At 43.6% G+C, this 20,001-nt stretch overlaps 2 protein-coding genes across 2 annotated transcripts in view; both read right to left on the reverse strand.

The window, feature by feature from the left end:
* COLEC12 (collectin subfamily member 12) overlaps positions 1-20,001 on the reverse strand; it is a 182,716-nt gene that overhangs the window by 151,588 nt on the left and 11,127 nt on the right. Inside the window, exon 2 of the mRNA XM_061399806.1 lies at positions 14,212-14,262. Coding sequence (XP_061255790.1) covers positions 14,212-14,262 — 51 coding nt within the window. The remainder of the gene's footprint in view (positions 1-14,211; positions 14,263-20,001) is intronic.
* Positions 1-20,001, reverse strand: part of ENOSF1 (enolase superfamily member 1) — a 275,679-nt gene that overhangs the window by 91,973 nt on the left and 163,705 nt on the right. The gene's annotated exons all lie outside the window — the stretch shown is intronic.

Raw genomic sequence — 20,001 nt, forward strand, 5'->3', positions numbered from 1 at the left:
GTGGTTAATAAATGTCACATCACTTTCATTCCCCATTGACTGAGAATGATGTTTTCCAAGGAGTCTTGCTCACTTAAGTTTCTCAGCAAATCTCACAAACTGCAGACATTTCCCAGAAAGGGGGCACTGCTTAAGGCCGGCATTCCCTGCTTGAATCTCTTCCCTAGATTCCATCCGTGCGTCACTCACCTTTTCCCTGGGCCAGTGGATTTTCCCCTCCCAGCCCTGTTCTCCACCTGTTTTACTCTCTTTTTCCATGCCCCTCTGCAGAATTTACAGGTAAATCGGTGACACCCCATTTTACATCACTTCCATCATAAAGTAGCAGCCCTCTATATCCACTTTATGATGCTTTTCGGAGGAGCCTTTGATGAGGCTTAGCAACTGGGCCATTCTTAGTGTAAACATTTTTAGGAGAAAAATTTGTTTTCATAATGACTTTTATATCTATTGTTTTCTAGAATTTTTTCAATGAATTATAAACGGTGATAAAGAATGAAAGGTTCAAGAGCAGAGACCTTGATTATTATCTTTGCGCCCCAGTTCGTGGCACATACGTCGCAGCCAGTGAGTGCTTCTCACTCTGTGAAGCATTTCTGTTTCTTCTCAATTGTTTCCAAAAGTGAGTCAACAGCAGACTTTATGTAAAACGTGAGGCGGAGCAATCAATATACCTTGAACATCCTTGTCAAGTGGCTCCCGTCAGGTATTAAATGTGAGATACCACAAGGATGTCCTTTTACATGCACAAAATAAAACCTAAAGGGAAAGAATACGGCTCTCTCTCATTTATACGCTTTGAATGCTTGAGCTTAGATTGAAGATTCAAAATTGAAAATGTCAGCAATGGTTTTACCAAAGCATTTCCCTGCTTCATAGAACAAAAAGGACATGTTAGAAAGATTATTTCAAATATTAGCAAAGAGAGGTCATCTTTAGGTATTTGGAATAAGAATGTAGTCTGGATATTTGCCAGAACTTTTGCAGAGTTCTAGTTCCATTCTCCTGTTCTCCTGACAAGTCTAAAATCCTTTATCTTTTGTAGTATGTGAAAGAAATTGATCTGTGTATGGAAATATTTACACCAATGAAGAAAAACCAGCCCAGTTATAAAAGAGGAGACTGTTTCAATCAGGGCCAAATGTCAGTTTTCTAAAACTTATAAAAAGGATAAAAATGAAATATCAGAAGAAGCAGAAAATGTTTATAGTTATGACTCAGAACAGAAGACCAATTTCACAATGCTTCCTGTGGTAAGAGTTGTATTCACTGAGATTTGGGACTTTCTCCTTTTTCTTTTTTTTTTTTCTTTTTTCAAGTTCCTCTTCGGAAAAAAAAAAAGTTTCTTCCAAATCTGCTGAACACTACTGAGAAGGCTAAGTTCCCAGAAAGCAAAGTAACTTTTGTTCACTCATTTATTCATTTCCTTCTCGATCATACTGATCTCCTGTCTTTTGAAACTTTCTCTTTTTTATAAACTGTCAAAAACTAAGAACTCTTGGTGCTTGAGAGTTCAGCACCTGGCATCTCCATTTATAACAAAATTCCAAATCATAAAAGGAAACTTACAGCTGTTTTGTGAATAAACTGAATTTTCAATGTGTTACATAAAACAGAAAAATTTTATAAGTGAAACAAATTATAAATAAGAATGGATCAGATTATACTTAAATTATATTATTTAATAATTATGCATTCATTGAATAATTTAATATTAAATTGCAAACATAACAGCTTGTTATTATTTAGTCGCAAAGTCCTGATCCGACTCTTTTGTGACGCCATGAACTATAGCCTGTCAGGCTCCTCTGTCCATGGGATTCTCCAGGCAAGAATACTGGAGTGGGTTGCCATTTCCTTCTCCAGGGGATCTTCCCAACCCAGGGATCTAACCCACGTCTCTTGTGACTCCTACATTGGCAGGTGGGTTCTTAACCACTGAGCCACCAGGGAAGCCCTAATATAACAATATTACATGTTACAATATAATATACATATTATGTATTTGTAATGGTGTATATTATGGATATTAATTTGTACATAATAACAGTGGCCAGAGTGTTAATTCCTTAATTCCTCATCATACATTGCATCCAATTGATGAGCCCAAGCCACCCAGAGCCAGTCGGTCCCTTTGTCTGTAACTGATTTATGAAAAGACTGACTCAGTGTTGGCCAGTGACACACGAGGGAAGGTCTATGAAGGGCTTCTGGGAAAGCTTCCCTGCTTCCAAAAAGACACAAGAACCCAAGACTGTCACCCATCTGGAATGGCCACAGCCACCTTGTAACCATTTATGTCCCATTCATTACAACCATTCACGATGCACCATTTGTATCTTTCCGTAAGCAAGGTGCTGCTCTAACTCCTTGAGTTCTCAGGACAGCCTGACAGGCAGATACTGTAATTACCCCCATATTTTAGACAAGCACACAGAAGCCATGGGAGGCTAACTGGCGCGAGGCTGTCTCATGGGTGGGTAAGCGGCAAAGCTGGAAGCTGAGCCAGGCCGCCCACTTTGGGGTACAGTCCCTCAGCCGGGAAGCTGCTACACTACTTCCGTGGAAGTTGCTATTAACCACCCACCCTACCCCACCCTGCTATGTGCCCCACCTTCCTTCAAATATATTCTTTGCTGGTGGCCACCAAGCCTTTCAATTTAAAGAAAAGAAAAGCCCTGCAAGAAAACAGACTCTTCTGATATTCCCAACAAAAGATGGCCCCAGTGCAGGACAGAGAATGCAGAAGTAAGGGTAGCAAGATTTCTTTTCTTTGTTTCCCCTCGGACAGGCTCTGTATTTTAAATTTTTTAATTAGTTTTTATTGGTGTAGAGTTTGTTTACAATGTTATGTGAGTTTTTACCATACAGCAAAGTGAACCAGTTATATATATATCTCTCCACTTTTTTAAGATTCTATTCCCATATAGGTCATTATATTGAGTAGAGTTCCCTGTGCTACACAGCAGGTTATTATCTATTTCATATATAGTAGTGTGTATACGTCAATTCCAATCTTCCAATTTATCCCTCCCCCAGTCTTTTCCCCTTGGTAACTCTAAGATTTCAATAGAGGGAGGGGAGATGGGATGATCAGAAAATGGAGACCTTCCCTGATAGCTCAGCTGGTAAAGAATCCGCCTGCAATGCAGGAGACCCCGGTTTGATTCCTGGGTCGGGAAGAACCCCTGGAGAAGGGATAGGCTACCTGTTCCAGTATTCTTGGGCTTCCCTGGTAGCTCAGATGGTAAAGAATCTGCCTACAATGTGGGAGACCTGGATTCAATCCCTGGGTTGGGAAGATCCCCTGGAGGAGGGCATGGCAACCCCAGCATTCCTGCCTGGAGAATCCCCATGGAGAGAGGAGCCGAGAGGGTTACAGTCCATGGGGTCGCAAAGAGTCGGACATGACTGAGCGACTAGGCAGACCACACAAAAGGGAGAGCTGAGGCTACACAAGACCATGGAAGCTGGAGACGGGAAGAAGAGAGCAAGAAACCTGAGGGTGGTCAGCAGTCTAACAACAGACCTACCACTCACGTGGCCCCACATATATCTGATTTATAGGTTTTGCAATCCAGAAGGTATTCTTGCCATTCCCCTTTCACAGATGAGCAAAGTGAGGTTTCCACTTGTTGGGAAGGGACAAAGCCTTGCTTCCTAACCAGCCGCTGTCCTGAACACCAAGGACACCAGGAAGGAAGGTGAGAGAGAAAAAAGTCACTCTAGTCCACAACTTTGCTAAGGACTGCAGTCTTCCATCAAAATCTCTAGGGCATCTTTCCCTTTCCCAGGGCACCTCCCTATGTAACAACTTGAAACTTTAAAGGAAAGTTGCAACGTTCATCTGTTTTAAGTTGCTTGGAGTGGCTACCAAAAGGAGTAACTCTTTCCCATCCAACCCCCCAGTCACTAAACATTGGAATCAACCTAATGTCTTCATGCTGTCTTAACAGAAAAATGGTTGAGCAGATTTTTTTTTTAACTTTTCCAAAAAATAAAAGCAAACTATTTTCAGCTTCAACCCAGTGGTAGGAAAAACAAACGATTCCCTCTCCTCTCTTTCCCCAGCCTCTTACCAGGATTCACAAGTGAATGAAAACCAGAAAAGGGAGAAAAGAATTACACTTAAAATGGTTGACAATTTCAGCACTCAAATATTCAAGTTCTGCATCTTACAAAATTGTGAAATGTGTGTGCTCAGTCGTGTCTGACTCTTTGCGACTCCGTGGACTGAAGGCCACAAGGCTCCTCTGTCCATGGGATTCTCCAGGCAAGAATACTGGAATGTGTTGCGATTTCTTCCTCCAAGGAATCTTCCCTACCCAGGGATTGAACCCACATCTCTTGCACTGGCAGGCAGATTCAATCAGGTATTTTCCCAAGAAAATCTTGGGATTCTCTGAGAAGGGACATACTTGTGAACAAGAACAGTGGGATTGAAGTCAAGTTGAACTCGGACGTGGGCCATGCCCCTCAGCCTCAGTTTCCTTATTGGCAGGTAATTCTCAAAGGATTTCTGGGAGAATTAAAAGAACTAATGAGTGGAAACCCACTGACACGTATTCAAGAAAGCATACGCAAGAAAAGATGCTTAATGCTTTCTTTCACATGAAAATAGGAAAAAAAAGTCATAAGCACGCAGGAATATGGTGTTGAATGAATTTTTACTGATGAGCAAGACAGATGAAGCAGGGGGGACATCTTTAGTGGTCTAGTGGTTAAAAATCTGCCTGGCAACGCAGGGACGCAGGTTCAAATCCTGGTCAGGGAACTATTAAGATTCCCCCATGTTTCGGGGCAATGAAGCCTGCGTGCAGAACTACTGAGCCTGCACCCTGGAACTAGAGAGTCCGCATGCCACAACGAAAGATCCTGCATGAGACAACTAAGACCCAACACGGCCAAATAAATAAATGAAATAAACTTAAAAACAGAAAACAAAAGATGAGGCAGGGAAGATCTGAGTCACCCACCGAGAAGTTCTTGATGGGAAGGAAAGAAGTGAAACTTGAGCAAATATTGTTGGCAGGGGAGATTGTGAGTATCATCTCTAACCCTAAAAATAGGGGAGAGGGGAGGAGAGGGTGAGATGTATGGAGAGAGTAACATGGAAACTTATTACCATATGTAAAATAGATAGCCAATGGGAATTTGCTGTATGGCTCAGGAAACTCAAATAGGGGCTCTGTATCAACCTGGGGGGGTGGGGTGGGGAGGGAGATGGGAGGGAAGTTCAAAAGTGAGGGGATATATGCATACCTATGGCTGATTCATGTTGAGGTGTGACAGAAAACAACAAAATTCTGTAAAGCAATTATCCTTCAATTAAAAAATATATAAATTGTTTTAAAAAAATTAGGAAACCTCAGATTATTGAAAAGAAACGACAGGCAGAAAACCCTTTCTCAGGTCTCAGGAACCCTGATGATTTCCTGGAAGTGAGGGGCAGGAGGAGAGGGGCCAGGTGAACTATTCTGAATCTCTTTGCTGTGTCCACTTCTCCACATGCCATTTGACTCCAGATTCTTATAAAATCAGAAATATCAACTCCATCAGGACTTGCAAAGCCACATAAAGAAGACTCTGCCACTCAGGGAAGCAAACGGCTTTGAAGAGGAACCCCGTAGGGACACCGTGTTCATCTCACATCGATCATCACTTATCTCTGCCCAGGGTCAGCACTTTGCCTGCAGTTGTACCCTTTCCATTTAGAGATGTTTGGAAAAGGTGCCGTTGAAAGGACAGCCTCACGCTGGGCTCCTTTAGCCATTCCCTACAGGAAATGATGGAAATTCCTGGCATTCTTATCAGGGAAAGGGGTGAACTCCACTGGTCTGTGCTGAGAGGGATGCTAGATCCCTTCTTTTTACTGGAGGTGGACGACTTCAAAGCAGCGCCTTCTTCAGATCTAAAGATGCAGCCAGGCTTCTGGGAAGAGTCCCGGGAGAGCAGAGGCAGGCAGCCTGGTCCCTGAGCCCAAACAACCAGAAGTGGAGGCAGCCAAGTGTTTATCTTAAGCAGCTTCCCTGAGATAATTCAGCATCTTCTTGGTAAACTCTTGCAACCTTCTTCTCTCCACCAAAAGCAGAAACTCACCATGTGCTTCAGAAAACACCTTTCTTTCTGGCTAGCTGGCTAAGTATATCTGTGCTGCTATTTTTCAGAAGACCAACGTGGTCCTCTGTCCTTTCAGACATTCAGTGCCTCAAGCCCTCTTGTAAAGACACAGCTCCATGATTTAACAAGAGTCCCTGACTGGAAGTTTCATGTGTTATCTTGTTGAAGGATGTGTTGGGGTGGGGAGATGATGAAAAAAAGGAGCAGAGTAGGGGAAGCGTTCTGGGGCAGTGCATGAGTGCTAAGTCCCTTCAGTCATGTCCATCTCTTTGCAACCCTGTGAACTAAGGCCTGCTGGGCTCCTCTGTCCACAGGATTCTCCAGGCCAGAGTATTGGAGTGGGGTGCCATTTCCTTCGGAGAAGGCGATGGCACCCAACTCCAGTACTCTTGCCTGGAAAATTCCATGGACGGAGGAGCCTGGTGGGCTGCAGCCCATGGGGTCACTAAGAGTCAGACATGACTAAGCAACTTCACTTTCACTTTTCACTTTCCTGCACTGGAGAAGGCAATGGCAACCCACTCCAATGTTCTTGCCTGGAGAACCCCAGGGACGGGGGAGCCTGGTGGGCTGCCGTCTCTGGGGTCGCACAGAGTCGGACACGAATGAAGTGACTTAGCAGCAGTGGCAGCCATTTCCTTGGGCCTGGGTTCTTCTATTCTACACAGATCTCTCAGGCTGCTCTCCCCTGCCCTGCCCTGTGCAAATTAAACTGTTAAAAATATTCTTGCTCATCCGAAATTATTGTCCTAGGAAAGAAAGGAAAAGAGGAAGACCAGCCTGTGTGAAACTACAGGTAGAGGGAGGCCTGTGAAGTTGCAGGTAAACAAAATTCACTTTTTCTTGAAAAAATTCAAGAACAGAGTCTGCTAAATATATTTAGGAAAAGGCAACTGGTACCCCTTTTTGTTTGGGGGGGTTTTGTTTTGTCTTTATTTATTCGGCTCTGTTGTATGTGAACTCTGAGTTACAACATATGGGATCCCTGGTCAAGGATCGAACCTGGGCCCCTGCACTGGAGTGAGTCTTAGCCACTGGACCACCAGCAAACCCATTTTGGACTGTTATCCCTCTGTAATTTTTCAGTAGTTCTCTGAGATTTTTTCACTTAGTTTTTACAAAAGACTTGAGTTCCTCTCCATAGCATATGCTTCCTTGTACTTCTTACTATTTCCCAGTTTTCCATTTTTGCAATCTTTTTCTCTCACAGCTATTAATGCTCCCTATAACTGAGCCCCAAGGAAGCATCTCGGTCTAAGCTTTGTTTGTCAAACACAAACAACAAATATTTCCAGCTGTCCCCAGATGCTCACAGTTCAGTTCAGTTCAGTTCAGTCGCTCAGTCATGTCCAACTCTTTGCGACCCCATGATCGCAGCACGCCAGGCCTCCCTGTCCATCACCAACTCCCGGAGTTCACTCAAACTCACGTCCATCGAGTCAGTGATGCCATCCAGCCATCTCATCCTCTGTCGTCCCCTTCTCCTCCTGCCCCCAATCCCTCCCAACATGAGAGTCTTTTACAATGAGTCAACTCTTCGCATGAGGTGGCCAAAGTACTGGAGTTTCACCTTTAGCATCATTCCTTCCAAAGAACACCCAGGCTGATCTCCTTTAGAATGGACTGGTTAAATCTTCTTGCAGTCCAAGGGACTCTCAAGAGTCTTCTCCAACACCACAATTCAAAAGCATCAATTCTTCGGTGCTCAGCTTTTTCACAGTCCAACTCTCGCATCCATACATGACCACAGGAAAAACCGTAGCCTTGACTAGACGGACCTTTGTTGGCAAAGTAATGTCTTTGCTTTTCAATATATTATCTAGATTAGTCATAACTTTCCTTCCAAAGAGTAAGCATCTTTTAATTTCATGGCTGCAGTCACCATCTGCAGTGATTTTGGAGCCCCAAAAATAAAGTCTGACACTGTTTCCACTGTTTCCCCATCTGTTTCCCATGAAGTGATGGGACCGGATGCCATGACCTTAGTTTTCTGAATGTTGAGTTTTAAGCCAACTTTTTCACTCTCCTCTTTCACTTTCATCAAGAGGCTTTTCAGTTCCTCTTCACTTTCTGCCATAAGGGTGGTGTCATCTGCATATCTGAGGTTATTGATATTTCTCTCGGCAATCTAGATTCCAGCTTGTGCTTCTTCCAGCCCAGCGTTTCTCATGATGTACTCTGCATAGAAGTTAAATAACCAGGGTGACAACATACAGCCTTGACGTACTCCTTTTCCTATTTGGAACCAGTCTGTTGTTCCCTGTCCAGTTCTAACTGTTGCTTCCTGACCTGCATATAGGTTTCTCAAGAGGCAGGTCAGGTGGTCTGGTATTCCCATCTCTTTCAGATGCTCACAGTCAACCCTTAAATCTACCCATGACATTCAAGGCAGAAGGAACCACGCAGCTCTGACTTCTCTATCAGTATAACTTCTGAAACCCTATTATTAAACCAGGTTCTATTCCAGAGATAACATGAGAAAACCCAATGCAACCAATGGAACAAAGTCAGTCTTGGCACTTACGCCCAGCACAGAAAAGGGGCAAAAGTGAAAGTGTTAGTTGCTCAGTCGTGTTTGACTCTTTGCGAGTCCATGGACTGTAGCCCACCAGGTTCCTCTGTCCATGGGATTCTCCAGGCAAGAATACTAGAGTGGGTTGCCATTTCCTCCTCCAGGGGATCTTCCCAACTCTGGGATCAAACCCATGTCACCTGCGTCTCCTGCATTGGCAGGCAGTTTCTTTACCACTAGTGCCACCTAGGAAGCCCATTTTAAACATAGTAATGTAAAAAAAATAAATAAATAAATAAATAAACATAGTAATGTATGTATGTCAGTTCCAATCTCCCAATCCATCCCACATCCCCCACTTCCCCCTTGGTATCCATAAGTGTTCTCTACATCTGTGTCTGTATTTCTGCTTTGCAAATAAGCTCATCTGTACGATTTTTCTAGATTCCACGTATAAGCAATATCATACAATGTTTTTCTCTTTTGAAAACTTCAATTCACTTTGTATGACAGTCCATATGACACTCTTTAGGTTTATACAACAGTCTCTAGTCTGTTAACATCTCTGCAAATGGCACAATTTCATGCCTTTTTATGGCTAAGTACTATTCCATTGTATCCAGAGGCATATTTAACTCCACAACAGCCTGATGGAGTTGGCCTGTGATAACCCAAACTTTATAGGTGATGAACCAGACTTTACAGCTTTGGACAAGCATCTGCCCAAGGTCACACAGTTGGTGAGTGTTAAAACTCAGATCCAGAACCACCCACCTGGTTCCAGCATCCACACACCCAACCACTGCACCCTGCCGCCTCCAGAGACAAGGACAGACAGCCATCAAATAGGAAAGATGATGCCTGGTCTGTTAGCCTCAGGGAGTCCTGGTGAAGAAAAACTACATCAGTACGCTCTTTGAAAAGATGAAAGTGATACACAAATGTGAGCTGGATTTGTTACGATCATTTCTAACGTGGGTTAAAGCAGGATCAGGAACTCACCCCTCTTCCCCCATGTCTCTCTTTCTATGGAACTTGGATTCACTTATTCCTTGGAGCTGAAACGACATTCTTCTTCCCTCCTACTCTATCATTTTAATGGGAAAAAAAAACTTTTTAACTTGAATGCACTCGCGTTAATCACATGACTAATCAGAAGGTTTCAGAAGCTATTTTTGGAGCAACTTGCTGAAAATTCCAAATTTTATGAATTCATATTTGTCCTGTAGAGTAGGAGCAAATTCTCTTTCCTTTTCTGTGAATTATGCTAAGTAAAGATCCTAGAGCCACTGTGTGATATTTTTGAAGAAAACAGTAACTGGGAAATAAGTAGAAAGATATCATTGTAATATATATCATGTTCTAGCCATAGAAAATAAAACCAGATATATTGGTACCTCATGTTCCAGAGAATGAACCCTGCCAAGCTGTAACTATAGTTACATCCCAAATTAATTAGCTCTGCACACTGGGGCCAAGAAACACTGCCCCACAGAACCTGATGAAAATTTGAAAATGCTCACTTCATTAAACTTTCAAAGTTTCCCCTCATTGGAGCTTTCATCAGAGGAGCAGATAAGTGGCAAACCCTTCAGACTTAAATCAATCTCTTCTTTAGACCCTGCCCAGAACTTTGGGGAAGGGGCTAACAAAGCAGGACATGAAGACATATGGAAGAAAAACAGAAGCAGGGTTGAAACCAAAATGTGACAGTGAATCCTTGAATAGACGAGGGATGACCATTCCAAAATAATACCATCACATATGAGATTATTGGAGATGACCACCCACTTTGCTATTATAATTCTGTACTGAATTTGAAAAAGTATGATATTATTATGTAAACAAGCCTTGACTTTATGTAGCAATGTTTCTGAATAAATATACATAAATAATTTTGGAAGCAAGCTACCAGATAACAATTTGCTAAGACAGTAGCCCCTACGTCCTGCAAATAATTAATCCCTGGTTCATCTACAGTCTAAATTCAGGTTTTATCCACTGTATTTGCACAAACAAGACTTACCTAAAATTAGACAATGTTTGTTAGTGGTTTAGTCGTGCCCCACTCTTTGTGACCCCATGGACTGTAGCTCTCCAGGCTCCTCTTTCCATGGAATTCTCCAGGCAAGAATACTGGAGTGGGTTGCAATTTCCTTCTCCAAAATTAGACAATAACTAACCCCTATGCACAGAGTCAAATACAACTGAAGCGACTTAGCATACATGCACGCTTAGGTTATCAGTCTCTTTTGCAAAAATAAAAGCCAACGATACTACCGTGCTCATCTTCACATCTCTCTACAGGAATGAGATTTCAGACCTGTCACATTTCCATATTATGCAGTATATGCTTAGTTGCTCAGTGGTGTCCAACTCTTTGTGACCCCATGGACTGTAGCCCACCAGGCTCCTCTGGCCGTGGGATTCTCCAGGCAAGAATACTGGAGTGGGTTGCCATTTCCTTTTCCAGGGGATCTTCTCAACCCAGGGATCAAACTCAGGTCTCCCATGTTGCAGGTAAATTCTTTACCGTCTGAGCCACCAGGGAAGCCCATGTTCTACAGCGGCTAGATTAAAATGTCCAGAAAGTGATGACAGCCCCAAATCCCAGGCAAGTGGTACCACCATCTTTGTTTACATAGCGCTGCACGTTCAAAGCACTTGTCCATCTAGTATCCTTCTTAGTCTCACCAAAGATTTGTGAGGTGGACTTACCACCATGGCAGATGTCACTCCACCCAGCAGGCAGATGCGGCATCTGAGACCCACAGAGTGGAAGTGTCTGGTCCCAAATCACAGCAGTAAGTGGGGGCAGGGCCGACAGGACCGCCTGGTCTCTGGACGCCTCCCATTCACCATCTTTCACCAATTTTGTCTTCCTTTCATGGTTAAAATTGAATCATATCTGAAGGAATCGGTTCTTGGATTCTGCCGCTTTCAATGATCAGCCACAGCCACTTAGGAACTAAAAACCCATTTCCATGTATGCTTAGCTGCTCAGTTGTGTCCAACAACTACCCCATGGACTGTAGCCTGCTAGGCTCCTCTATCTCTGGATTTTTTTAGGCAAGCATACTAAAGCAGGTTGCCATTTCCTTCTCCAGGGGATCTTCCTGACCCCCAGATGGAACCTGCCTTTCCTGCATTAGCAGGCCGGCTCTTTACCACTGAGCTACCTGGGAAGCCCAAAAACCCATTTACCATCTATAAAACCAGGTCCAGAGTTTCAGGCACTGTGAAAGTGATATGGTCTCCCTGAGGGGGCCAGATTGGGTATTTAGCTCACTTAAGGGTTCCAGAACAGCAGTGATGCTTCCAGAACACAGGAGTTGAGAGGTCAACCTCAACCTCACTGTTGGACCTGCCTCAAAACTACGCTAGCCTGAGAGTTCAAAGACCCAGCCTCCAACCCAGCTCTAGTTAACCTGCCTGAGCAAGGACTTAATCTACCTTGGCCTCACCTTTCTTATCTATGAAGTTAAAGGCCAGTACAAATCACTGCAAAATCTCTTCCAAATTCTACTTGACCCCAATGCTGGATCCAGCACTGTGCCTAACAATTGAACCCAAGAATTATCAAACTCTGTATATCTCTCTCGAAGTCCATTCCAAAGTTTCCCGTTTCCATTCCATCCCTCTGTTCTTCTACTAGTGCCATTTGGTATCAGTCTCTCCATGTCTCCCTCGTTCTCCAGCATTTGTACATTGTTATCACGTCTCCCCTCCGAATCATCAGTCTGCAGTTTCCACACATCACTTAACCACCGTAAATTAAATCCATTCAGCAACTTACTATGCTTTCGTGTCATCTGTCAAACCCCTGCCCATCTAGCTAGTTACAGAGTCACTAAATTCCAAATAAAATTTCTCTTCAGGTCGCTCTTTTCTCTTGGCTCTTCATGTTTCTACTGATTTCCATGTAGAGATCTGCAATCTACTGATTTCTAAAATATATGGGCAGGTCAATATTTATTCTGCCTTATTTTTATAAGTTTGATTTTCCTCCTTATTTCTACCTTTTAATTTTTGTTTTGCTTTTCCTCTCCTTTATCATGTCTTGTTTTCTCTTCACTCCTGTGATGACCTTCAATGAACCCACGATGGGAAAGCAGCCTGACACATGGTACTAATCCTGAAACATGTAATTGTGCAGATAAAGAACAGTAGTGGGGGGAAGGGGAGGGCATGGTGGGCAGAGCCTCTCTGTCAGCACATGAATGGAGGGGCCATGGGCTCCATGCCACTGCATTCCCACATTAAACCCTATTTTATTCCCAGAAAGAAATACATAAGCGCATATCCAGAAGGAAAAATGCTAAAGCGATGAGAGAGCCAGAGCAGCTGGGGGATGTTAACTTTAATCAAAGTCCAGCCAGGATTTTTTTTTTTTAAGCAACAGGAAGTAGATTTATTCTCTTTCATATCGTCTCTCTCTCTCTCTCACAGACACACACTCTCTCTCTCATTCCTTTTTACTCTACTCTTCATTTCCTCCAACCAAGGGATAGAAACATGCTGGATAGAAAAACCTCAGTTCCTTTGAACTGTCTTTGAACTTTGGTCATGTTTTCATTGGCAGTTTGATGCCAAACTGCAGAACTCGGGAAGTGTGGTCAAAGACAGAAGACCATTCGTAAACAGCAGCCGAGGAACACAGGAGCTAGCCTGTGTTTCCTGTGGCTGCCACGACAGATCACTGCAAACCTGGTGGCTTAAAACAACACCGATGTCTTCTCTTCTAGTTTGAGAGGCCAAAAGTCTGAGATGAGCTTCAGTCAGCCAAAGTCAAGATGTTGACAGGGCTGCATCCCACCAAAGTTCTCTGAATGGAAAATCTATTTCCTTGCCTTTTTTAGCAGCTAGAGGCCACCTGCATCCCTTGGATTGTGGCCCCTTCCTCATTCTGCAGTGCTCATCACAGCACTCTCTGTTCCCATCATCCCATCTTTTCTCCACAGTCAAATCTTCCTCTCCCTCCCTTTTACAAGGATACCTATGACTACATTTAGAGCCCACCCAGATAATACAGAATAACATCCCCTTCTCAGTCTCTTGACTTAATCACATCTGCAAAATGCTTTCTGCCACAGGTTACATTCATGTTCCGGGGCTTAGAATGAGGGTATCTTTGTTCAGCCTACCATAGAGCACTGGTGTCTAGATGTGTTCCTGGAAAAAGTCTTACTCTCACTTCTCCCTTACCAATGACTAAGTTAAGAGCATGGGCCTTGAGGAAAAAGGGAAAAGATGTCTCCGAAATCTCAAAATAGATAAATGCCTGTCTTGTCACAGACTGACCTTCCCCACCATGTTGTGCCTGTTAGACCATCTGGTTTGTATTCAGCGAGCCGCCTAAGCATCCCATCCCTTCCCCAACCACTGCTGGGTGCAACTCCCATCCCACAACCCTCCGATTTCGTGACAAACCACCTACTTGTTAATACAGAAACTCAACATGCAACCAGAACTGGGCCTTAGAGTCACACATATTCTTGTGCATCAAAGGTCCGGCCACAGTCACATCACCATTTCCCAGATGGAGCACAGAGAAGGAACAAAGCTTTGCTGGAACTTACCAAACCGCTTGTAACCGAAGGAATGTACCTCCTCCTCCTCTGCAAAATCGTCTGCGGGGGGGAGACGGGGAAGAGAAGACAGAGCGTTACCCTGGTAAGACCGGAAGTACTGGACTCAGCTCCTTCCGTTTCCACCTGCTCCACCCTCCCCTCGCCCACCCTGCTCCTCACTCCTGGAGCACACCAGGAGAAAGACCAAAGGGTCCCTGCACTGGCTGTACCCTCAGCCTGGAATGCTCTTCCTCTGGCTCCTTAGGCAACTCCTCCTAATTCAGGTCTCAGCGGAGGTATGGTACCTCTGAGATGCCTTTCTGGACCACCACCCAGCCACTCTGTGTCAAATCGTCCTACTTTAATATTACTCTCTGATGTCATTCTCATTTATGTGTAAGTGTGTGTTATCACACATCCCACGAGCTGAATTTTTTTTACGGACTTCATGAATGAATTCCATGTATCTAGAATGGTGCCTGTCACAGAAGTGTTAGTCACTCAGTCATGTCCAACTCTTGGCGACCCCAAGGATGGTAGCCCACCAGGCTCCTCTGTCCATGGAATTCTCCAGATGAGAATACTGGAGTGGGTTGCCACTCCCTTCTCCAGGGGATCTTCCTGACCCAAGGATCGAACCCAGGTCTCCCACATTGCAGGCAGATTCTTTATCATTTGAACTACTTGGAAAAACCGTGTCACAGCATGGGCTTAATAGATTTTGGTGAATAAATGACTGAATAATCAACTGACAAAAGGGTCAAGTTATCGTCATATAACTGAGCCTGGGGCCTTCCTGTGCAGATGCCAGGCTGTGAAGTCACCTCTTCTACCTACTGTGGCATCTCAGGAGCCCAGCATGATTCCTGCAAGGATAGCCAAATCTTTCCCCACTCTCCTTCCAATGGATAACTGGGACTGATGGATGGTTTCCCAGTAAGTGGATTTCCTTGCTGTGGGGATTCCTAAAGGTGGGGCCACTGTGGAAACAAGGGTGATACTGTGTCAGCCACACTTTCTACCAAAAGGCTAAATACTCCTCCTCACATGGTCATGATACAATTCCTTATCACACTGACAATGAACTTCTTATTTCACACTTCTGTCAGGTATGGGTGTACCTGATTATAGGATACTTAAAAAAAAAAAAAACACTCCAATTTTAAAAATTTTTTTATTGAAGGATAATTGCTTTACAGAATTTTTTTGTTTTCTGTCAAACCTCAACATAAATCAGCCATAGGTATTCATATATCCCCTCCGTCCTGAACTTCCCTCCTCATCCCACCCCTCTAGGTTGATACAGAGCCCCTGTTTGAGTTTCCTGAGCCATAAAGCAAATTCCTGTTGGCTATCTATTTTACATATGGTAATGTAAGTTTCCATGTTACTCTTTCCATACATCTCACCCTCTCCTGCCCTCTCTCCATGTCTATAAGTCTGTTCTCTATGTCTGTTTCTCCACTGCTGCTCTGTAAATAAATTCTTCAGTACCATTTTTCTAGATTCTGTATATGTGCCTTAGAATACGATATTTATATTTCTCTTTCTGACTCACTTCACTCTGTATAATAGGTTCTAGTTTCATCCACCTTATCAGAACTGACTCAAATGTGTTCCTTTTTATGGCTGAGTAATATTCCATTGTATATAGGTACCACAGCTTCTTTATCCATTCATCTGTCAATGACATGGTTGCTTCCATGTTCTAGCTATTGTCAATAGTGCTGCAAAGAACATAGGATAAAAATACTTCAATTTTTTAAAGTCTATATTGAACTTTCACTTTCATCAAGAGGCTTTTTTATTGATATTTCTCCCAGCAATCTTGATTCCAGCTTGTACTTCTTCCAGCCCAGCGTTTCTCATGATGTACTCTGCATAGAAGTTAAATAAACAGGGTGACAATATACAGCCTTGATGTACTCCTTTTCCTATTTGGAACCAGTCTGTTGTTCCATGTCCAGTTCTAACTGTTGCTTCCTGACCTGCATACAAATTTCTCAAGAGGCAGATCAGGTGGTCTGGTATTCCCATCTCTTTCAGAATTTTCCACAGTTTATTGTGATCCACACAGTCAAAGGCTTTGGCATAGTTAATAAAGCAGAAATAAATGTTTTTCTCAAACTCTCTTGCTTTTTCCATGATCCAGCGGATGTTGGCAATTTGATCTCTGGCTCCTCTGCCTTTTCTAAAACCAGCTTGAACATCAGGAAGTTCACGGTTCACATATTGCTGAAGTCTGGCTTGGAGAATTTTGAGCATTACTTTACTAGCGTGTGAGATGAGTGCAATTGTGCGGTAGTTTGAGCATTCTTTGGCATTGCCTTTCTTTGGGATTGGAATGAAAACTGACCTTTTCCAGTCTTGTGGCCACTGCTGAGTTTTCCAAATTTGCTGGCATATTGAGTGCAGCACCTTCACAGCATCATCTTTCAGGATTTGAAATAGCTCAACTGGAATTCCATCACCTCCACTAGCTTTGTTCGTAGTGATGCTTTCTAAGGCCCACTTCACTTCACATTCCAGGATGTCTGGCTCTAGGTCAGTGATCATACCATCGTGATTATCTAGGTCATGAAGATCTTTTTTGTACAGTTCTTCTGCGTATTCTTGCCACCTCTTCTTAATATCTTCTGCTTCTGTTAGGTCCATACCATTTCTGTCCTTTATTGAGCTCATCTTTGCATGAAATGTTCCTTTGGTATCTCTGATTTTCTTGAAGAGATCCCTAGTCTTTCCCATTCTGTTGTTTTCCTCTATTTCTTTGCAACGGAGAAGGCAATGGCACCCCACTCCAGTACTCTTGCCTGGAAAATCCCATGGATGGAGGAGCCTGTTAGGCTGCAATCCGTGGGGTCACTAAGAGTCGGACACAACTGAGCGACTTCACTTTCACTTTTCACTTTCATGCATTGGAGAAGGAAATGGCAACCCACTCCAGTGTTCTTGCCTGGAGAATCCCAGGGACCGGGGAGCCTGGTGGGCTGCCGTCTCTGGGGTCGCACAGAGTCGGACACGACTGAAGTGACTTAGCATAGCATAGCATTTCTTTGCAGTGAAAAAGTTGGCTTAAAGCTCAACATTCAGAAAACGAAGGTCATGGCATCCGGTCCCACCACTTCATGGGAAATAGATGGGGAAACAGTGGAAACAGTGTCAGACTTTATTTTGGGGGGCTCCAAAATCACTACAGATGGTGACTGCAGCCATGAAATTAAAAGACGCTTACTCCTTGGAAGGAAAGTTATGACCAACCTAGATAGCATATTCAAAAGCAGAGACATTACTTTGTCAACAAAGGTCCGGCTAGTCAAGGCTATGGTTTTTCCTGTGGTCATGTATGGATGTGAGAGTTGGACTGTGAAGAAGGCTGAGTGCCAAAGAATTGATGCTTTTGAACTGTGGTGTTGGAGAAGACTCTTGAGAGTCTCTTGGACTGCAAGGAGATTTAACCAGTCCATTCTGAAGGAGATCAGCCCTGGGATTTCTTTGGAAGGAATGATGCTAAAGCTGAAACTCCAGTACTTTGGCCACCTCATGCGAAGAGTTGACTCATTGGAAAAGACTCTGATTCTGGGAGGGATTGGGGGCAGGAGGAGAAGGGGATGACAGAGGATGAGATGGCTGGATGGCATCACTGACTCAATGGACGTGAGTCTGAGTGAACTCCGGGAGTTGGTGATGGACAGGGAGGCCTGGCGTGCTGTGATTCATGGGGTCACAAAGAGTCGGACACGACTGAGCGACTGATCTGATCTGATATTGAACTTGCCACAATACTGCTTCTATTTTATGTTTTGGTATTTTGGTCCCAAGACATGTGGGATCTTAGCTCCCCGATCAGGGATCAAACCCACATCCCCTGCCTTGGAAGGCGAAGTCTTAATTATGGGACCACGAGGAAAGTCTCTAAAGGATACTTCTTTTTCTTCTCTTCCTTTTTAAAAATTTTTTTGTGTTGGGGTATAGCCAATTAACAAACAATGTTGTGATAGTTTCAAGTGAAAAGCAAAGGGACTCAGACATATATATATACATGTATCCATTCTCTCCCAAACTCCCCTCCCTTCCAGTTTGCCATATAACATACTTGTGCTACTTGTGCTAAAGTAGGTCCTTATTGGTTATCTGTTATAGCAGAGTATACATGTCAATCCCCAAATTCCCTAACTATCCCATCTCCCCATCCTTCCCTACAGTAAACATGTTTGTTCTCTAAGTCTGTGAATCTGTTTCGTAAGTTAAGTTCATTTGTATAATTTCTTTTTAAATTCCACATATAAGAGATGACCTATGACATTTTTCCTTTCTGTCTGACTTACTTCACCTAGTATGACACTCTCTAGGTCCATCCATGTTGTGGCAGATGGCATTATTTCATTCTTTTTAATGGCTGTGTGGTATTCCATTTTATATATGTGTGTGTGTGTGTATATATATACCACATCTTCTTTATCCATTCCTCTGTTGATGGACGTTTAGGTTGCTTCCATGTCTTGGCTATTGTGTAACCAATTATTCTTGAGCTGGTCACCACCACTGCTCCAGCAATCAGCTTCCCTCCACCCACATACAGTTCAGTTCAAAAGTGCTGACTCAGCGTTCACTATGGACCAGAGACTGCCAGGCAGTAGGGCTGCAGAAATGAGTGAGACATGGTCCCTTCCCTCAAGAAGCTGATAGGCTTTCAAAGACAAAAGAAACATAGTGGAGAAATAAAGCCTCTGTGATTATCTTTTTCAGCCCACAATGGGATACAGGACCTAGTTATAACTGAACCTTGAAATGCTGTGGGAAAACCAAGGTGTGTGAGACATCCCACACAACATGCTGAATATCAGCACACTAGTGTGTCATGAAGTGTTATGAAAACACTGTTCTGAAAAGTGTAAGAGAAGAACTACTCCTAAGACCATGGAGAAGTCAGAAATCTCAGTGTTTTACCATGTTTCCTTATTTAGTGAACAAGGAAGAGACTTGCTTGGAATCTAGAAATCCTGGGTTTCATAATTCAAGTCATCTTCTTCTGTCAAGGATTAAAGCTTTCGTTCTTTCTAGATGGAAGAAGGTGCTTACAACCAAAAGAACAGCGCCTTTTTCTCACTGACTTGGTGATTGGTTAGTTCACCCAAGACATATTAAGCCCCTAGCCTGTGCCCACTTTCCTAAGTAATTCTCTCACTGATATCTGTGAGGTCTGATCTAGTGTCACTTAAAGGGAAACCCTTGGGAGACTTCCCTGGAGGTCCAAAGGTTAAGACTCCACACTTCCAATGCAGGGGGCGCAGGTGCCATTCCTCATCAGGGAACTAAGATCGCACATGCCGTGTGGCACAGCCGAAAAAAAAGAGGGAGAGAGAAACCATTATCTGCTGCTTCAGCTTAGAAATCCACGCTCTTATTCATTCAGTCACTGCATAGGTGCTTATAGACCAGTGGAGTTGATGGGACATTAGTATAGGTAACAATGCCACCCAGGCGTCAGTTTCCCCTGCCAGCTCCAGCCCCTCTGCTGCGGAGCTGTGACCACACAAGAATCCACTCACACGCACAGGCTGTGGAGCAAGGATATCCACCAGTGACAACCTCACTGTGGAGACAAAAAAGCAGCTTGTGCTGTGCTCTCAGTAGCAAACAGCTTAAAAATTCACGTTCTCCCCAAAGCGTCTTTTCAGCAGACCTACCATTAGTTTGTTTGTTTGTTTTCTTTTTCCTCTCTGGTCCTTTTCCCATGCAGCATTTTTAGTCTGCCTGACTCCTCTCTCCTTCCTGAAATTTCCCTGGGAACTTCAAACG

Source organism: Bos javanicus, chromosome 24 (assembly GCF_032452875.1).
Source record: "Bos javanicus breed banteng chromosome 24, ARS-OSU_banteng_1.0, whole genome shotgun sequence".
Taxonomy (NCBI): domain Eukaryota; kingdom Metazoa; phylum Chordata; class Mammalia; order Artiodactyla; family Bovidae; genus Bos; species Bos javanicus.